Source organism: Eucyclogobius newberryi, unplaced genomic scaffold (genome assembly GCF_026437365.1).
Source record: "Eucyclogobius newberryi isolate DKJ021-1_F unplaced genomic scaffold, fEucNew1.0.hap1 SCAF_8, whole genome shotgun sequence".
NCBI lineage: Eukaryota > Metazoa > Chordata > Actinopteri > Gobiiformes > Gobiidae > Eucyclogobius > Eucyclogobius newberryi.
This window is the reverse complement of record NW_027316500.1, coordinates 26,343,845-26,366,135: the sequence shown is the minus strand read 5'-3', so window position 1 is coordinate 26,366,135 and position 22,291 is coordinate 26,343,845. Positions and strand designations below refer to the sequence as shown.

The 22,291-nt window shown below is 38.8% G+C and overlaps 1 protein-coding gene across 1 annotated transcript in view; it reads right to left on the bottom strand.

Moving 5' to 3' along the window:
• Positions 1 to 489: 489 nt before the first annotated feature.
• The window catches only part of fam204a (family with sequence similarity 204 member A), a 29,862-nt gene continuing 8,060 nt past the window's right edge, over positions 490 to 22,291 (bottom strand). Inside the window, exons 6-7 of the mRNA XM_072436748.1 lie at positions 950 to 1,059; positions 490 to 708 (exon numbers count right to left, since the gene is read on the bottom strand). Of these exons, the coding sequence (XP_072292849.1) occupies positions 657 to 708; positions 950 to 1,059 (162 nt within the window). The 3' untranslated portion in view covers positions 490 to 656. The remainder of the gene's footprint in view (positions 709 to 949; positions 1,060 to 22,291) is intronic.

The following is a 22,291-nucleotide window of genomic DNA, read 5'->3' as shown; positions in this document are numbered from 1 at the left end:
CAGTATGGCATTAAACCACTCTATTTTCATGGAGACAAGAAGGTGACGCTACTAGGCTAAGTTACGCGTCAGATCTGTGGAGCGGCGTGACTGCTCAGAGTACAAATACAAGTCTTTCAGGGCATTTCTGAGCAATAAAAACACGTTTAACACATTTGAATAAATGCTGTAGATATGTTTAAGTCCAAGCAATAACATCTCCATGGAAACAAGCAAGCGGCAGACCTCTCACCAAACGGTCACACCTTTAAGGTCATCGTAGTTCAGTGTTAATTGCTCTGTCAATAAGCTCGTCTATCGGCATAATAATGATATCAATTATCTGGATCCCAATGATCTGAATCTAAGTTAAATAGATAAACTGTGGCTTGAGTTGATCTGTTGACGTAAGGATCTTTTTTCTTACAGTACAGATTGTGCCAGGTCGACGATATAAGTAAGAATTTGTCTTTTCAAGAAAAAGTTATAAAAAATAAGAAAAATGTGTAGATATATTGACCCCTGGTGGCTGGAAACTTGCTGGTTTGTACTCACAGAAAAGTGAAATACGTCTTCATTAACTTGCACTGCACTATTTGTATACTTGTACATTAAAAAAACAATACAACAATTATTTTATCCTCTAAACTGTGTAAAAGAACAGTCTTTAACAGTAGTCACATGAATCCCATGTTGCTCTTGGTTTCCCATCTTTGTTTGGCCTCAAACCTGCAAAAAAACAAAACAAAAAACACCAAAATGAGAATAATTAATGACATTATTTGGCGGTTGATGTCCCTCCCTCAGAATCACTTTTGTTGTAATTATGTCCTATTTTTTATCCAAACCCAACCATCAACAGACATTTCACCTTTACCCATCTCAATCTAACATTTAAATAGGATTAATGACTGTGGTGATGTCATCTGAAACGCCGCGTTATCATCTTTCGGACAGAGACGTCGCTTACCCCCAGGCGATCTCCCTCTTCCTCTTCTGCGAGGCCCTCAAATCATCCTCTTCCTGTTTGCGTTTGGCGTAGTCACGGCAATCAGCGGCTTGAGCGATTTGCACTGCCAGCTTTAGACACAGAGAGGCGAGACCATCAGCGGGGACGGCCACGTTACGGACCTGTCAGGGCGACTCCGCGTCAATCCGCCGCCTCTTTTATTAAGCTTTTTAAACGTTCGACGGAGCATTTGATCACCACCGACAGAAATAGCAAACATTAATTATAATTGTGGTATTAACGCACGTCAGATATGTTAGATGTACTTCAATTTCATCATTTCGGACAGCCTAATCTCACTGGCTGTTTTCTTTCTTTTTTTTTTTTCAAACCAGCAATTTACTCGTATAGTGTAATCGGTTTGTTTTAACTGCAACATTTTTGACGATCAGACAGTAGATTTCCATGACTTCTGGAGAGATTCACTTTATTCTTGGAAATAATGATTGTTAAGACATAAATTCTCCAAGTTTTGTGACAATAAGTGGACGGTTAATACCATGTAGACCTGTTGTTTTCAAGTGGTTCTTTGGTTCTTGAATTTAGAAAACATGTTACGCATTTGGCCTTTGTCCTCATTCAGAAATACAAATCATAAGTTTGTCTTATTTTAGATTTGGTTTGACCTGGTTTAGACCCAGATCTCCAACTCTCTCCAGACATCGGGTTTGTTTCTTCATTTTATATAATTTAAAACAAAATCAAACTTCTCTCACCTCCAAAAAACACAATACTTTCCACATTAATCCTCTGCACTATGTTTCTTTTCCTCGTAAGTCGCCATGTTTGTTTTGTAACTTCCATGAGCTTCTGTGATTGTTTAAAAGGACCGCACCTGTTTTTTTCATGTAATAAAGTAAAATGAGTACAGATGCGCTGTAAAGACAGCTCTAAGCTCGTCAAAATGAGACCTCAGTCCGCTGTCTGCGTCTAATAATAATAGAGCGTTTAAATGTTTGCAAACCAGGAAGTGCGCTGTTAGCATGCTAGTTGCTGTTAGCGTTACCGTGACAGCAAAACTCTGTGAAAGTTGTGAAAAGAACTTATTAACTGATCACTGTGAATAATTTGTATACTTGGGAGGTGGGGAATATGTTTGGAATTAAAATGATCTTTACATTTTAAAGAAAAACAAAACAAAACAAAAGGCACCTTTAACCCACCTGTCAATCACGCCCATCTGAACTCTGGGAGATAAAACTGAGGCCCAGATTACACACGTCTTTGTACATTAAAAGCGTGTAGCCTTGGCTGGCGGGGCAAATATACAGTAACTCGTTAGCCTATGCACATACTGTTATTGAATGTATTATTTATAAGTTAATTTGAGTAGTTTGTAGTTGCAGTTTAAAGTGCGACCGAGGCAAAGCCCAACTGTTCATAGTTCAGAGCTAATTTCCGACCTCTTAACGAAACAAAATACAACAAACAATACACAGGGACATACAGCGCATAACACAGAATATTTACAATAAAACACTCGTTCACATGTTTGGCTCCATTTAAGCCCTCGTTCAATTACATGATTTGCTTCTTAGTTCCTTGTTATGCGCTAGGAAGAATGTAGCGCTTTTTTTATAATGAAGTTTGTTTAAATTAATTTATGCACATTACAGCGTTTTAAAAAGTGCAGATATGTTTGTCTTGGAGGTTTACATTTCACAGCGACATTGTTTTATTCAAATGACCTCTTTGTCTTTTGTTTGAAGTCGTTTTCCACGCTTGCCTGTTAGCGTCACCTGACATTGTTTTTCCTTCACCATTACCTCCATTTCCCCCTTGTTTAAAGTGCAAATGAAACAACCACAATAAACAATAGTCTGCATTTATTACGCGGCTGCATTTTCTGCATTTTTCTTCGGTCGCTGGGGTAAAGCGCTCCGCCCCGGTTAGCGGAGTTCTTCAGGCAGTCCCCTCGAATCAAAAGTGAACCGAATGACCGTGACAGCGAGGAGCAAACATTGAAAATCCCTCTGACGACATGTGCACATTGTGAGGCGGAATAATCCCAATAACCCACATCACATCAGCGCGCGGGAAACAAAGGGAAAAATCCTGCCTCCTCCCCGCTCCCACTCTCGAGATGAGGTTTACTACTGAGGCAAACAAGAACTTCGATAAACAACTTGGAACTATTTCAGCCATCCATTTGGGTAATTCTGCGTAATATTCATGTGGCGCCGACCCAAGGGGGTTAGGGGGGGGCATGAAGGAATGTACCACCAGCAGCAGCAATAACATGAAAACAATTCCCTCTCGACAACACGTACGCCGCACAAGGCAATAGCAAACTGACTGTTGTACCACTTTGCCCCCACTAGATGGAGTCAAGGGCAAGTGAAGTCTGACGAGAAAGAGTATAGGTTTGAAAAGGCCCTTTGTATAGTGAAAAAAATAATAATGTTATTTAATTAGACGCAAAAAGCTAACTATACAAAGTTACATTGTGTTGCTTTGATTGGGCCCAACATCAGAACATTTATCTTTGTTCTTTTTATCACAATTAACAATGACTTGGTGAAGGAAACATTCACCATCGACTGCATTTGGAAAATATCGTGAGTGAATTATATTTGAGTAATCATTAAAGTGGCAGTACCTAATTTACCGTATTTTCCGGACTATAAGTCGCACCAGCCAAAAAATGCATAATAAGAGAAGAAAAAAACGTATAAGTTGCACTGGAGTATGAAATGCTGTCGCAAGTGTGAAAATAACAAATAATATCACATATAAGTTGCTCCGGAGTATATAAGTATAAGTATAAGTCGCACCCCGGCCAAAACTATGAAAAAAGGTGTGACTTATAGTCCGGAAAATACGGCATTTGTTATTTTTTGTGTGTGTAGTTGAGCTTTACCCGCTTTTTGTCGTTCGAGAACAAGGAAGTGTGCTGTTAGCATGCTAGTTGTTAGCGGTTAGTGTTACTTTCACAGCAAAACTCCACTCTGGCTTCTGAAAGTTGTGGAAAAAACGCTTAGAAACTCATTGCAGTGAGTAATTAGGGTTGAGATAGGAAAGTAAGGAATACATTTGACAGTTTAAAATGAACTACTTCTGTTCATCTCTCTTCACCTTTTTAAGATGGTAAAAAGCAGGTACAGCGCCTTTAATCTTTTACCTAGAACAGCCAGATGGGCGGGTTACCTCCCAGACACACGGCTAACTCATATTAGCATTCACTCTCCCGTTGACTCGCCCAAATTCGCGGAGAAATGAATCAATCTAATTTAAATCTCCACAGAGACTCCTTTCAATTCTGTCATCTAAAAAAGCTTGTCAGGGCGACTTTGGGCCTCGGACGGCGCACAAAAGCCCGCGCACGTACAGATGAATGGAAAACAAATTCGGCGCCGAACCATTGGGTAATTCTGTGTAATATTCAAAACGACACAATCGGGAGCGCGGGAGGGGGAGGCGAGGACGTCTTAAGGTAATGAAGAAATGTACCAGCGCCGTGCCACTCGGAAAGAAGAAAAAAAAGAGAAAGACCTGCTTGAAAAAAAAAAATGTTTCAATTATAATTAAGTGGGATAAACTTTATTAGAAAGGCTGAAACTAAAATATCTCCTAATGCATGCTGGGATTAAGCAGGTCAGAGCGAGCAGGCAGGAAAAATTAAACTCTAAAGGCTTTTTATCACCATATTTCAGGAACCAAGGGTGTAAAATGTTCTAATTTGGGATACATTAAAAGCTATAAAGGTCTTTGAAAAAGATTAATGGTACTTTGCTTGGATTTAAGATAAGGGCCGCGGCTGGCTGCTGGTGCCGCTGCTCTGGCCGGGCCCTCAGGCATTCATCTATACAGTCGCTGCAGATTTGTGAAAGCCTAGAGCGTACATACTGTCACAGCCCTCCGCGCCTCCTTCTCTCTCCTCTTCTACTCCTGCTGCTGCTACTTGTGCGTTTTTACGGCTCCTAAATCGCGTTTTGTGCGGCTAAAGAGTCGGACGCCTGATTGCGCTGACATTAGTGGTAGATTTATGGAGCGATGAATGGAAAAGATGGGAAAAATGGGGCGGCGGGGGATTTTTTTTTAGTTCTTCACTTTGCCGGGTGGTTCTGACAAGCTCCGAGGGACAAAGAGATGGGGATTAGAGATGGTTCAGGGTTCCGGTTTAGTCACGGCCAAGTCCGAGTACAGTGCTCTTCTCGACTTGGACGTTTGCATTCCGCTCGTCCGACTCGACCACGTACGAACTGATTTTGGCCGGACGTTTTCCCAACAAATCGGTCGTGTAATTATTGCTGGTTTGGGTTGAGTTTTAGCGCTTGACGTGTGGCATTGTAAAATCACAATATTCAATTCAATTTTAATCGAATCAAGAGCCAGTTGTTTTAAACCGTCAATTACAGTATATATTTTGTATTTATTTTTTAATGGAAAGGTCTACAGCCAATCATCCGTCTGCAAAAGTGCGTGGTTTGGAGCAGAGTTCAGACTAATGAGTATAAATTTGACTATATTTTGTATTAAATTATGGCACGGGTACAAAGTCTCTCTTCTATAATGTATGTTGTTGGAATTAAAAGAACATTTAAAGCAATTTCTAGTAGTTTTTGTACAGGAAAAATTTTACGGAATTTAAATTTATAATGATAAATACAAGGAAAAAATGTAGATCTATTTTTGATGTCCCTACTGTTCAACCCTAAGTAACAACGTATACAAATGTATTCAAAATGCAGCCAAAAATGTGATATTTTGAATGTTTTCATTCCAGTTTGGGCAGGAATGGTTTGTCGTTTTTATACACACTATAAACCTCACAAACCACAAATCACATTAATCACATTTTTTGACAGACTATTACACTGGACCGTTTTTTTAAGTTAAATGGCACTGGTTAAAAGTCTGTCTTGTTTATATTCAGGAAATTAATTGGTTTGATTAATTGAAATATACATATTTTTCTACATCGCCCAGCACTACTTTATACCATGTAGTCATTTTTACTTGATTTTTTACAACATTTTTCAACTACTTATTCGCTATTGCCGTTGCGCCATTTGTTTGAGCCGGGTTACCTAGGAGACCGAGCAGATTCTAGAGACAAAACGCTCCTTCAAAGTCTGATTAATCAAGCCTTGCAAACAGCTTATTTCCTTTAGCCGCATGCAAGTATGAAAATGAGATTGGGGCAGCAGTACATTGTGCAGATTTGTTCTTTCTTATCTGAACAAAGCCAGCGGCAGCTTATTTCATGGATCACTGGCACTGTCGGCTCCGCGGTGCCAAGCAGGTGACGCTCCCCTCTCCGCGCCCGAGAACGAAATTAGCAAAAAAGTCGGCACAAATTAGCCTCTCATATTTTCAGTAATATGACATTATTTTTCATTTACTTTTTTTTGATCCACTTTTCAGGATTTCGCGCAACCCTTCCCCGTGCGTGCCAAATCCTTTCACATCACAGACTGCGGGAAAAAATAGGAATAAGCGGCACGAGAAAGAAAGAAAGAAAGAAAGCCCGAGTAAACGCAGGAGACGGGGGAGACCTCTCTTTGTTTGTGGGTCTTCTCCTAACGGCAAATATTATGATGTAGACTTAGCAGAGGTCGATGAAAGCGCCACAAATACTGTCTAGAAATGCGAGTGTTTATCCTCATTACATTAGGCAACGCGCTAACTATTCACAATGAGTCACTTTTTAAAGCCGTTTGCTTTAGAGTTAATTGAAACACAAAGCATTACGTCAACATTGGCACTGAGTTTGTCTAAATGAATCAATACTACGTCCTGATTGATACTAACCCTAAAACCAGTATGGAAACTATACCGGTTTTAACAAGTATCAATACAATTAATGAGGTTTTAATCGAGATTCGTGCATGTCCAATCGTCAATAGGGATGTCACGAGATCACGTTTTAGAGTTACGATTATTGTGAGAAAAACGTCACGATTTAACGATTTTTAACGATTATTGAGACTTTGATCAGACAACGGAGAAATCTTGAATTTTCTTTTTTTTGTTCACATGGTCTAACATGTTATTATTCCTCAAGTTTGTGTGACCGGTTTTGTGAAATTTAACTTTCTGAAAGACAAAATAAAGTCAAATGTGACAAAAACAGACAGATAAAAAATAAGTTCTTTACCATTAAGTCTATTTTTGGGCTATACATACTGAACAAAAATACTTAAATTTGCCTCTAAAATTGTCATGATTATCATTTTTAGGTTCGTACGCTTATATTGTGACCTGAATAATCATGATTATTGATTAACCTAATAATCTTGACCCAACTGTCAATAAATATATTTGATGCTGCTGCTCCATCTGTTGCTGTTACTGCAGTACACGAGAACAGACCTGATGATCAAGTATTTTCCCTTAAGCCCGTTACACAATATGAAGTATTAAATATGTTGCTCTCTATAGATGCAAAAAAGTCCACTGGAGGTTACTTTTGTTATCAGCCCCAGTAATAGTGAATTGTTTAACTCATGTTAAAGGCGGTATGGACGATTTTTCGGCGATTTGAGAACGCAGGTGGAAGTGCGCATGAGCACTCCCCCGTGCGGACTGATACAACACACACGTGCGTTTGTTTATTAGCGCAACGGAGCGCATCGCTCGTCTCCCGTAGATTTCTGTCCACTTCTGCGTCAGCTCGAACTGTCTTTCTCCGTCTTCATTTTGCCCCGTACACTGAGGGAACTATATTATGATAGATCCATGCGCTTAGGCTCGCGGAAATGTGGGGACGAGCCTGACGCGGCTGCAGGTGAGCGATAGGTGCGTTTTATGATCGATACGTGGCAGGACTAATGATTTATCCACGCCACGAGGAAATATGATAAAAAATTTGCTGAAAAAAATTGTCCATACCACTTTTAATGTTAATCTCACAATTCACACTGAAAGTATAACATCACTATGGAAACCTGCTTTTGATCTTCCTTTGCACAAAGGAGGCCAGAAAAAAATATTCAAATAATATCTGTCCAATCTCTAAACTATCCTGCCTAGCAAAACTCTTGGAGAAGCTAAAAAGTAACCCGGTGCGTGCTTTCTTAACTAAATATTAAATTTTACATATCTACCAGTCTGGATTTAGACCAGGGCATAGTACTATCACAGCTGCTTCCAAAGTTACAAATTATATTGCTATTTCATTGGATAATCATGAAGAATGTGCTGCTGTTGTTGATTAGTCGAAGGCCTTTGATTCTGTAGATCACTGGATTCTCTTGGATTGTCTGGATGTGATTCGGTTCGATACAAATTTGAAAAAATGGTTTGCAGATTACCTCACGAATAGAGCTGCTGATGGCTTTCAATCTGAATTTTCTTGCCTCAATAAAAGGTGTTCCTCGAGGATCTGTCCTTGGACCACTGTTATTTATAATGTATATAAACTCATTTGGGCATACTCTTTAACACAGTAGCATCCAGTTGTGTGCAGATGATGCAATTCAGCTCAAGTGATTCAAAATATTCAAGAGGATTTTCACTCCATCAAACAAATATGTGTTAAATTAAAATGATTAATTAATGCAACAAAATGTATATTGCATTTTGTCTGATTTATTTATCAAGTTTATTGCACATTAGTTCAAGTATTCACCGCTTGAGGTCTCAGGACATTTTTATCTTACAATCCCATCATGTCAATACAGAGAAATAATGTTATGCCTTTTAATGATTTAAAAAAACTGGTCAAGGACTAGCCTTAGTGCCGATGCACGTGTTTTATATAATTGTATCTCATATTGTATGTATAAATGTATTTTTATGTATTGGTTAATTGCATTGTTTTATTTGTGTTTTAGTATCCTGTGTTTGTTTGTTTGTTGTTTATTGTGTTGTGTTTTAACAGGGTACACACCCATGAAAAGAGAACTTTTCTCATTGGGTTTTCCCTGTATAAATACATAAAATGAATGAAATAATAAGTAGTTTCCAGTGTCAGTAACGGCATGTGGTTTGGGGCAGATTTCAGAGTATGTATTGTTTGTATTCATGAAGTAAAGACTGAAAGGCATTTATATTGTGTTTTTAAAGAGAAAAATAAAGATCAATCAATACAAGACAAAAAAAGTTTTCAATCTATCAGAACTAATATAAGACACCATGTAAACACAGTGTATTCTAAAAAAAAGAGTTAATATTATCATAGAGGTATTGATATTGTGAGTATAGTGATAACACACACTGCAAACTGTTAATTGCATTGCTGTCAGTCTCAAAACTAGGCACTAACATTAAATGTTAAACGGTTGCTTGTCAGTGGCCAAAAACATATTGATAATAAAGATTTCACTAATGGAATAAGGTGAGTGTTGCTACATTAAAATCTCTGAATGATTCGGGGGAAAAACATCTAATTGTGCTTTTACTTAAACATGAATACACAAAAACTAATGAAAGCTAATGAATCAAGAGCATTTCAGAAAAGGTTTGCAGAGACATAATGATCCAAATAATTGCAGCCTTTGTGACATTCTATTGTGATTTCAGAAAAATACAGAAAATACGGTACTCTTGTCGTCTTAACCCTGAGTGCAGAAAAGTCAGACGTGACGTAAAATCCCATTGTGTCCAAAGTTACGCCGGTCCATCCTGCAGTTCATATGAGAGCACAATTAGCCAGCGTCTCCATACCTCATGTGTGGCCCGCAGACGGGGAGCGGTTAACACACGGTTTATTCACTGGGATTAATGCTCTGACCTTTGGAAGATCTGAAATATTCACAAGACACAAAGGAGAGAGGAGCAGCAGGAGGAGGAGGAGGAGGAGGAGGAGGAGGAGGAGGAGGCAGAAGAGGAGGAGACAGAGGTGCGAGGGCGCGGTGAGGGTTAAGTCAACACCAGAGTCTCCGTGCATTCAAGTCGTCCTGGAGACTCGCAAACCCCCAAAGCACGAGGCTATGAAAATTAAATAAGACCCCCGGCTGATCAGATTAGCGCTTTTTGGTGTAGTAGTTTGGTTGTAGTAATCAAAACCGCAGAGCAACAAGGAACGTACGGTTGACCACAAAAAAGGTGACGTTTCGGTTTCTCCTGCTCGTCTTCTTGCATGTTTCTTTCCGTTTCGGTGTTGATATTGTTAAAAAAAACACATTCTCCACAGATCCGACCTGTAACTTGGCCAAGAGAATTTAATTACATTTCTGTGGAACATTCTAGGCAACGCAATGACCTCATAAGGGTCAAACAGGCGGCGGACCCTCCTCCAGAAAACGTACGCGGTGCACTTTTAACTGAAAGATATTGTGAATGTGGAAGAGTGCCCTGTTGACACAATCTTGGTTTTATTTTCATGGGAACTAGGAAACATTAATATCTCGAAATGCACTGTAATTGCAGGAATAATCATAAGAAATAAATACAAGACACCTCAAAGATTAAATTATGTCTCAAATGTTATAATGTCAATATTTAAAGGCACTGCAGCTGATTTTGACCGTCTTAAAGCAGAAACTAACTAAGTAACATTTTACCTCATTGAGCGTCTTTTTAAGTCCCTGTGACGGTTAAATATGTATTTTCTGGGCGTTTGAAGTGTTCGTTGTCGCCACCTGCTGTCTCCGAGCAGAAAACCAGCCTTACAACATTTACTGACATTGACCTAAAGACAACTCTCCTGAGAAACCCTGACTCTTTTTTTTTATATTTGGCAAAGTAAAATGTTTTTGTATGTGATTATACTGTCTTATTATGATAAAGACACAAGCAGAGTTACTTAGTTCCGCTTGAAAAAACCTGGAAAAATCAATTAATTTTAAACTATTTGCAGCGCCCCAACAGTATATTGTATTCTGAGCATCCCAATTATTCACCCACAGTGAGTTTGTAAGTGCTTTTCACAATATTTTCCATCACATTCAAGCTAACGACAAAATGGCGTTTGGAAAACAGAGTGATCGTTAATTCTTTACGACAAATATGAGCAAAGAGGTGAATGAAACTACGGGAGCTCGACTGGGACAAAAAAAATATTTATAATATGATGCAGATAGCACACAGCGGTTTCATTTTGACCCTAAGAGATGCTTTTACAATATATGTGGTACTGGAGCTGCCCTCTACATGGAAACCAACTGGGTACAGCCTCTTTTGATGTCAGATAAAGCCAGGTTTCTTACACGAGTGAATTATGCCATTTAATATGTGAAAACTCCAACAGAAAAAAATAGTTTTGCTTTGAGAATACTTTGCTTCCGTCCGCTAATGACAGAAATCACTTCCAAACGCTCAATGCCACTGTAATTGCAGCGAGCGGTTAGCATAGCGCTACCTGTACAGTAGTGTTTAACCTTAAAACCACAGTGGCAATTAAACAGCAGGTGCATCAGAACAATGGTGGACTAAATGAGCAGGAAATGACTTGTCTGTGTGGATAAAGTGTTAAAGCTCCTATTAACAATATGAAATAAATGATGGCTTTAAGGAAGAAATGGTCTTAAAGCCATTCATGAAATCCCTATCCAGGACGCCTCTTCCAATTAAAACGTGTGAGAGGTGGATTAGCTGGGGCTATATGGCTTTGGCTCGCTAAATCACCTCCCCGAGCTGCTCCACTGCCTCCGACGTGTAAACGATTAATGAGTGGTCTAATTCCCTTATCACAGGACCTTAATGCCTAAATAATGTGCCCTTAGTCAACTCTGGGAAGCAGGGCCTTATAAAAAAGGAATGAATATCAGATTAGGGCAGCTCAAATGGTTTTTCAGCACATTTTTCTGAGGACTAGGGGCAGAAGAGAAAAGAGCAAAAAGAAAAACTTTGGATAGTTCGGGCGCGAATCTTTGCGAAGAAGGGCAAAGGTCACGGGGGTCGCGCGGATGCCACCCACGAAGCGCTGGACAGGAATGGACAGCAGGGAAGTTTTTAAGATCGTCCTTAATGGGAGTAATAGAGTCGAGACAAAGCGAAGGGTAATTTAAAAGGTCTTCCGCAGACAATGGAAGTGACACAGAAACAACAACAGATGTCTTTGTGCGTCCACGGCGGGATTAAGTCATGTGTGTTCAGGAGTGTCATCGGGGAACTTAGTCACAACCACAGAGACAGTGATGAGTAAACAGTGCGTTAGAGACCACCATCAAAGTTTGGACACGTCGACCGATTCACAACAAGTACAACATGAAGGTCTGCGATATCTGATCAAAGAGACAACAAAATAAGGTGTAACTGAACCTTTCTGAACCTTTTCTACAGTGTAATGTCGTTAAAAATAAAGCTGGACAGTTTGTTAAATATACTAAGAGAAAGAGAATATACAAAAAGGTTTATACAAATAATAAAATGCATAGAGAAAAGCTGTAAGACTACAAGACTATTATGTACAATAAGTCGTTATGAATATGTTTTCGTACAGTACTGCATATGGACAACTTGATGAAAATGTGATGTTGATATATTTTTACATGACAATCGATACTTGCAGTTCCAACACACCGTATTTTCCAAACTATAAGTCGCACTTTTTTTTTTTATAGTTTTGGCCAGGGTGCGATTTATACTCCAGAGCGATTTATATGTGATATTATTCGTTATTTTTGCACTGGCGACCACAAGAGGGCGCTCTAGGCTCTAAGCGAAACAGAAGAAGAATCTGCACTTCCTCTTCCTCTGGAGTTTGTGGAGTTGTTTAGAAGTGACACAGAGGAAGAAGAATTCAATGGATTTAGTGATTTGGGGTCAAACTGATGCTTTGGTAAACTTGTTAGCATGTTCTTTATGCTATAGTTATCTGAATAACTGTTCATATGTTACGTTAACATACCAGACACTTACCACAGTTCTGTCTGTGCCTCATGTAGCTGAAGGTGTTAGCGTTAGCATACGTACACATAATTATTCACCATGTTCTCTCATCTCTTATCATTTTAAACTGCCTTGAGATGAAATGTCTGTTCTTAGTCTTGGATTTTAGCAAATAAATTTCCCCCAAAAATGTGACTTATATATGTGTTTTTCTTCTCTATTATGCATTTTTTGGCTGGTGCGACTTAAAGTCCGGAAAAATACGGTACTCAAAGATCAGAATCTGAGTCAGAAAATGTTTATTACCATAAAAAAAATCCACAAACATTCGCAGTATTCATCGGTTTCTGCTTCTTGTCAATTGGCGATAGCTCAAGGACTTTTGCCCCATTCGAAAGACATCTCGAACCGACAATCGCTCGACTTTCCTCGCCCCGAAACCCGGCGACACCGTAACGACGCATCTACGATCTGTCCAGCTGTCACACGCGGGCGCGGTCGTCAATAAGCACGTTATCGGTTCTTCGCGGGGCAGCCTCACAATAGCTCCCCGTAATCCGTCGCCGCCCCGACAACACGGTATCACACGTGGAGCACAAAGCGGCGCCACTTCAGGGACGTCGTGCGTGTGCGGGACGAGGCCATTTTAATCTGATGCGAGATACGACGGAGCATGTCATCTTCAGGGAGTCAACCAAAAAGTTCTCCCGCGCTTTATTCAAGTCTCCATTATCTGGGCTCTTGTGAGGAGCTTATTAGCGAGCTTTGAACTTACAATCAACAGTTTTATAAGCTAATTAGAAAAATAACTGTTTAATTAATGAGTGAGTGGCACTAAAATGGCAGACATGAAAAAGGAAACCACGGGTGCTAAGCTTTCACTACCACCAATTAAGGACTAATTACAAACAAATTATATATGTGTTTTGCTGTGGGCTTCAATGTGGGGAGAGAAAGAAAAAAAGGCTTTAATTAAAAGAGAAAACATGCTAATTAATTAAACAGCACACAAATCTACATTGAAAAGTGCGCTTTGTCTATCAAGTAATTAATGGAATACAATAATCTAAATGAGATTCCCAGGCATTTGATAAAAGCTTATTTCAAAATCCATTTCAAAAATTAATGGAGTGAAATTTTAATGCGAGTCATGCGAGATACAATAAAAGTTCATTCGGTGATATGAATTGCTTGTGATGAAGGAGGGAGGAACAAAAGGGAGGGGAGTTTTGTTAAAAGTGCAGAGTGGAGGGCCCGCGGGGAGAGGAAGGGGGGGAGGTGGGAAGCGGCTAAAGTCCAAATCTGATCAAAACGTTCCTCGGAAAACAGAGTGATTGTTAATTCTTTACGACAAATATGAGCGAAGAGGTGAATGAAACTACGGGAGCTCGACTGGGACATATTACGGCAAGAAAACCAGGGGAAATTGGTCAGACATTTGATTCAAGAAGGCGTTTGTCTGTAGTTACTGTATAATCACCCGCAAATTATTATTTTATATATTTATTAATTCCCAATACTGATCTGAAACAGTAGGTGCTGCAGTGATTAATGAGCTAGTCAACTTTAGAAAAGAAGTATAAGCATATATATATATATTTTTTTTTAATAATAGTAATTGTCATCTGGAGACAATACAGACTAAAACAAAATTATAAAAGTTAAAATATCACAAAGACAGTGAGTGGCATTGTAAAAAAAAATATAATAATAAATCAGATATTAGTTTATTATTAATTTTATTAATAATGCATTTGATTTGTAAATAATATTCTACATCTAAAAGCCTTCAGTCACATTAGCTCAATCTTAATTTGGTTGATAATGTATTTATTTAGTCTCATGTGCAATAGAAATAACAGTTTGACTAGTAAACCAATCTAAAAAATGGGACTACTGATGAGACGACAACTAAAACAATCATGAGTTGCAGCACTTGCAGCACTGATTTCTGATTTTAGCAGTGGCAAAAACACACGAGTCATGAGTGAGTAATTACATTTTCTCCTGTAAGAGCACAAAACACAACAAAAATGTGAAAGAGTTGCTAGAGTCTGTCTAATACCGTATTTTCCGAACTATAAGTCGCACCTTTTTTCATAGTTTTGTCCAGGGTGCCACTTATACTTATATACTTATATTCCAGATCGACTTATATGTGATATTATTTGTTATTTTCACACTTTTTTTTTCTCTATTATGCATTTTTTGGGTGGTGCGACTTATACTCCCATGCGACTTATAGTCCGGAAAATACAGTAAGCCTAATACGTCTCCTTACACAGTGCAGACTTGAGACTAGAGGAGATGGTTCCGCCCCCTGCTTGTCTCCATGGAGATACTTCTATGAAAGTTCCATAGTATCCCATTAAGCTTATCAATCCAGCATTTCAATTAACTACAGGTGTTTTTAGTGTTTAAAGGCAGCTCAAAAAACATGCATTCTTATCGTCAGCTGTCACCACCACTCCACAGATCTGACCTGTAACTTGGCCTCATGGTCTGCGAATGGATAATCAAGTACCGGTAAAGCAAAAACACAGAGACTTCACCAAAATGTTTCATAGTTTCACTTTTAACTTATTTGTCGTCAATAAAGGAAGTATAATCTTTGAAATAAATAACTACTGTGAGTTAAACGTAGATTTGTGTAAATGTTTTGTTGGGAAATAAAAAAAATTGTGTTCACATTTGTCATTTGAAAGTTGTTAAGTCAAATAAATTCAACCCTCAAAGACACAGAATATCATTTTTCTCCATGAACAATATAAATACCGTATTTTCCGGACTACAAGTCGCACCTTTTTTCATAGTTTTGGCCGGGGTGCAACTTACACTTATATTTATACTTATATACTTATACTCCGGAGCGACTTATATGTGATATTATTTGTTATTTTCACACTTGCAACCGCATTTCATACTCCAGTGCGCCTAATATATGTTTTTTTCTTCTGTATTATGCATTTTTTGGCTGGTGCGCCTTATACTCCAGTGCGACTTATACTCCAGAAAATACAGTACTATGAACTGTTGCACTGTTGGGAAAAGCAGAAGAAAAAGTGTTGCGACTGTAAAAATGTAAAGAAAACCGTAACGTGCCGGTACAATAATGCCCTGACACGAATGAACAAATGCAAATGGTTATAATATAAAAGGTTGTTAGGTTTTATAACAAAAGCTGTTCACGCCGTGTTAGCGCCCACAGTGGCCCTCAGCTCTCATCACACCTATTAAGAGTGCATTACCACTTCAAAACACAACCTGCTCCGTCCGCCTCACCACGGGGTCCCTGTGCGCCCGAGACCTCCAGCAGCACACCACATGAAAGAGAAAAGTTATTCTGCTTCAGACCCGTTTAAATCAAAGTTTATTTTAAAAAAAAGACACTATGGAACATGCAGCACAAAAGCAGCCAGTCAGAGCTACTATTTTTCAGTGTCGTACGATGAATTAGTTCGGTCCACGTCCCTTCTATACGCCAAGAGGGCGAAATGAAGCGACTTTGAACTGATACATCTGGAATATACTGTATTTTCTGGACTATATGTTGCACCTTTTTTCATAGTTTTGTCCGGGGTGCGACTTATGCTTATATTTATACTATATACTTATACTTCGGTGCGACTTATATGTGATATTGTTTGTTATTTTCACACATATGTCTTTTTCTTCTCTATTATGCAGTTTTTGGCTGGTGCGACTTATACTCCGGTGCGACTTATAGTCCGGAAAATACGGTAGACAACTGGTTAAATTGTGAAGCGTCAAATGGAAATCGTCCTGGTTTGAGGTTTGTTTGTGGTGAAGAATAAAGCGTATTTATAAGATTTCTTTGAAGCAACATAAACGCAATCGTAGGAGGTTTACAGATTTTGGGAGAACTCGCTCTGCACAAATATGACGGTCTTTTTAAATAAGTTATGCCAAAACTAACAGCTGAATGGTCAATATTTAAATAGCTGAATATATTGTGGGGCTTGTATTATGGACAAAGCTTGTAGAAACCATGTGTCGATATGTCACTCATCCAAAAGGAACTGAAGAAGCTACTTGGCAAAACATATTCACTCTTTAAACAGATTTAATCCAGTTGACAGAAATCTTCTTTTGCTACAATTTAAAACAAAATATCCTTACAAATATGGAAAAGATAAGGACATATTGGATGATAGGGTTTTCAAAAACAAACAAATACTAATCCAGAATATAAATAAAATAAATAAAAATTAATAGAATAAATAAAATTAATAAATAAAATAATAATAATAATACAAATTTTAATTAAAAATAATAATAATTAAAAATATAGCCGCAAGCGGCAATGATCGGCCCTCGCCACACCGCCGCCACGCCGCAAGAGGAGGGGGCGCTAACGCGCCCCTATTGTCCTTTTATTACATCTACTGCTGAATCTGTGACGCTGTCACATCTTCTCCCCTTTGTTTTACCATCAAAAAGCAATTTTATTTTGAATTCTTGGAAAAATGTGCGGCTTTGCCGCACAGACACCGTGACTCTTTGAATAAAAATGTGGATAACTTTTGATGGTCCTGAAGATGAGTCTCACCAAATTTCAGGTTAATAGGGCTGACGCCCTGGGAGGAGTTTGTGAAAGTCTTAAGTGTAAACATGTTCTGGCGATTTCCCCATTGGAATAACATGGAAGGTTTCGGTCATCGTTACGGCAACACCATAACAATTATGACATGGGTCTCATTGACTTTTTTGATGGGGATTCTAAAATTGAGTTGTGTGTCAAATTTCATATAATTTCGCAAAACTAAACATTTAACCTCCATATAAAATCTGTAGGAGGCGCTGTGGCTCCAAATTAATTTATTTCACTTCAAGTAGGTTTAGGGCAAAGAGTTTAACAACTGATTCTAATTTGACGCAATTTGGACTTTATCTGCGCAAACGGCAGAAATGTAAAATTTGGGAGATTTCTGAAATTCTTGCTACAGTTTGCGGCTTCGCCGCACAGAGACCGTGAGAGGTATCAATGTAATTTGGATAACTTTTGATGTACCACTCCTCAGTAGCATTTTCACAAAATTTCAGCTTTTTAGGGCCAACGAGTTAGAGTTCGTAAAAGTTTGGAAAAACTCCGAAGTCATGTTTAGCCATTTTTGAAGCAATATGGCCGACATTTGGTTGGGCGGACGGCGTTGCCGTAATAATATTTTTTACTTCTCTTGTCACCATCTACCTCTGCGCCAAATTTCATGATTCTACGATCAGATTTTTTTGGGGTCATTTCCGATCTCTCAATGCATTTTTGGTACATTTGGGGGCGCTGACGCGCCATTTTTTTTTATTTTAGAAAAGGGAAATAGCCAGAATGTAGAGAGGCACGATTTTTAGAGTTGTGCAAATTTTTGTGACTTTTCGTCAATGTTCACTGGGTGAAAAATAGGGGGGTTGGTCCCGAGAAGAAGAAGAAGAAGAAAGAATAATATTCCGATGCGAAAACAATGTTTCCCATTTTTCAAATATCATAAACTATAAATTTTCGGAAAGCGCTCGCGCTTTCCTACCTCATGGTGTGGGTCCCTGGTCACTGACGGGTACTTTCGTTAATTTTGAGTGGGCTCCGCCCACTTTGTGTTTTTGGCCCTCTATACAGTAATAATGTTAAATTTTTGCATTACATGCTTATATGCACGGAACATGCAAGAGATGGGGAACGTATTCGTGAGCTACTTAGGGCAAATGAGTGCTTTATATGTAAATGTAAAGTGCTCGTTTAGTGCGCACTTTTGCACGGGCTTCGCCCGTTTACAACGGTAATGTTCCATTTTCCTACTATTAATTAGTATGCGCGGGGCGTGCGTGAGTGAAGGAGTGCGTTAGTGAGTGTTTGGAAGTGGGCGAGCGCTTCGCGCTCGATTTCGTGCGCACTACGTGCGCACTTTCGCAGCCGTGCTTCGCACGGCCTTACGAGATTAATAGGCCTCTCGCCAGCTTGTGGCGCTCGGGCCTAAATATATATATATGATGCTAATTTGTGTTGTATGAGTGCATGAGTATAAATATACTGTGTTGAAAATATTGTAATAAAAATAAATAATAGTACAAAATATAATATGGAGATGCTAAAGGAGCACATTTCACTATACAGTAAAAAATTATCTTTTGTACATTTTAAAAAGGGCGGGTTTTTCTTGGTTTTAGGATCAATATCAGTTTAAAATGTGAGTATCAGGACTATTAAATAACTAAGTACAGCAAAAAAACAAAAAAACAAACTTGGATGACTAGCTTACAAGCCATGGGAAGGTCATAGAAGGTGCCCGCTGTACTTTCGCCTGGTTTGACCCCAAACTTTGTGCCTCTGCTCATTTGTCCCATTGATATTTCCATCATTAAAGCCCATTAACTGTCTTTGTGACTGTGAATTATCAGCAGCTGCTCATTGTGTTTGGCGCATTTGAGCATGTGGCGAGTTATAATATGCCTCATTTTGTGCGGCTCAGATTTCAGAGAGTGCGGCTGAAAGGAAAGCCCCTCTGTCCTTGAAACAGACCCTTTGGAAACGCTGGAACAAAGGTGGAGCTGCCGCAGAGGAGACGCGCTTTAGCTCAAACAAAGACATATTAAAACCGTTTGATAATTTGAGGCTTTCCCGGCAAATTGTGCAATGCGTAAAAGACTAGAATACAGTGAAGCAGAGCCAACTGACAGTACAATTCTTATAGTATGGATCATGCAGCTGTAGAATTAGCATCAGAGGCAGGATTAAAATAGGTATGATTTTTGACAAGAATCTGTTTGGACTCATGTTTTCCAAATTTGGGTCTTGTTTATGCATTTTATATTATCCATATTCTATTAGCATGTTTGCCATCTATTAAAGGATAACTAGTATACATTTTTTGTATTATTATTAGCCTTTAAACATGTTCTTGAGTACCTTCAGTTTGTTCTACTGTTTCCCCCGGGCCTTACTGAATTTTGATGCCATCTAATGGCCGCTGAGGGAATTACACACAGTATAATTGAAACCGCATGTCAAGCTGGCCTCTCATTTCCTGATCTCAGAACACAGTTGCACTGATTGTGACGGGAGAAATTAAAAGAACAAGTCTGGACGGTATATATCAATTCCAGTATCGGTGATATCAGAGGGTTTTCCCACATATAAGCAACGGTACGATATGAATATTTTGTAAGTATTGGCACCATAATTTGTATTTTTTTGCCACGCTGCCCCAGTATGTGTCATTTTTCCTTGTCCTCAATGAATCAGATGTGTCTTTTTGAAGAGACTAATGAGTAAAAATGAAAATAGAAGAACAATTGGGCAATAATTAGTCTCTATATTTATACAGTCATGCCACAAATTCTTTTTAATCTTATAAATACATTTTGTTATTATTTCACAAAACTGAAACTTTACTAACAGCGTAACGCATATATATTTTTGAGTCTTGCTTTGTATTTTAAAATCTTAATATTGTCGATATATATGAGATATAATATCGGCAAATATTGGCTATTTTCATTGCAACCACGACAGCAAGACAAATATAAGATATCTGTATTGGAATTTTTTTTTTAAAGATCTATCCATGGGTCTCAGAATGATGAGAAATTTGGACCGTTGTCATAGCAATTAACAAATGTTCAAACTAAATATACTATATTTTAAAAACAGGAAGTGGAAACCCCTGAATATCGACCCATGACCAAACAGTCAAAAATATGTTATGATCCAAAAAACTTTTGTAAACAAATTTCATTTAATTAGCTTATTTACACCACATTTTTTACATAATTACATTCTCCTACCATCATTAAACACAAGCTGCTGAACTCTGCCACTGACAGACGCCATGTTGTTTCAGCCGTACATGTCACTCTCTCAACACAATGCTAATTACAGATTTAATTAGCTCGCGTGCAACTTGTTCAAAGTAAAATAATGTGCTGTAATCAAAGCCTGGCAGCCCCGTCCTGCTAATTGGAGGACATTAACCTTATAATCTGTGGAGCCATTTTACTTTGTAACATCCCTAAATAATCAATGGACTCCTGTAATTGCAGCATAGAAGACAAGTGAGTATTAGCAAGCATTAATTTGTGCTAAAGAAGTTGTCAATTGTGGCATAATCTTAATTCTTTTGCTAAAACCAGCAACTTTTATCTTCGCTTTCAGTAACTCTTCAAAAAAACATGAACAAAAACTCAACCTGCCGTATCCGTACAGTCTCAGAAGTTCGTTGCATGAAAGCGCCATTATCAGGAACTTTCAAAGACGGCTTCAAAACAGCCTTTTTTTTCCTTTCACCAAATTGTTTTTGAGCGTTTGTAGATTTTGAAGAGGAAAGTAGAGCACTGGAAATCATTAACTGATGTGTGGAACGCCGAAACAAACATTTCTGTCTCGAAATAAAAGCGTTTCTTAAATATTTTCCTTCAGCTCGCACTTGCTTCGTCGAGATAACGCGTTGGCGATTGGCCTCGAGAATGCGCTGGAATATTGTCGCCCCGGCGTTTAGCATAGATTTCTGTAACAAAACAATGCCTGGAGCAACAAACGGGCCTCTTTAGTTCTTCACAGCTGTCGGGACGCTTTTGCATTCTCGCGTCGGGAAAAACCTGGTTCCATTCTCTCGATGCCGCGGTCGAGTGTTGGTGTTATGACCGTAAACACATTAAAACATCTAAGCTCCACTCGGCTCCGCAAATGAGGCACTCAATTATAAGCTTGAAATTGATTCCGGCCACAACGGGGATTATCGATCTTCTAAATGTTTGTCACACGGCTACTTGTCAGAAAGTGAGGGCCGGGGCTGTAAACAAACGCGACAGCTTTTCGCCGATCTCGCATAATCCTTCAGAACCGACGCACGGTGATTCTTAAATCGCGTTGATATCACTGAAGTGTACCCGGAGCTGACACGACGGTTGGGGATGAAGTCGTACCATAATTACATAATCAGCGTGTTTAAATATAACTATGCAAATAGCGACACAATCGATTTCTTCTCTACTCGTCAGCGCGATTTGCAAATCAAGCGTCAAATCTCGACGTGGCTCCGAGCGAAAGTACTCATGGCGTCGGTCAGGTTTGGGCGAGGTGAAAATGTAAGATTCTGCTTTTACTAGTTGTGATCGATTACAGCTTTTGATTGTATGTTTGTTTTTCTTTCTAACATATAAAATGGCTTCCGTTGATTTATTTTTCCATTTTTCCAACATGAACAAGACTGAAACCAATGCCATTCAACAATCTGAACTCGACTTCTTTTCCTGATTTGCGTCGACTAAAGAAATACTTGGTTGACTAAAGACAACTAAGTAGACAGTCAATTAAAAAAGTACCATATTTTCCACACTATAAGGCGAACTGGATTATAAGTCTATGAATGGTCTATTTTAGATCATTTCTCATATATAAGGCGCACCGGACTATAAGGCTCATTAAGCGAAACAAAAAGTGTACCACACAAAATCGCTTCAAGGTCAGTGAGCACAACCAGAATTAATCCATATGGTGCACTGTCGTTTTTTGAGAAAAGTAAAGGCTTTTAAGTGCGCCTTATAGTGCGGAAAATACAGTAAAAGTGGACACAGAGC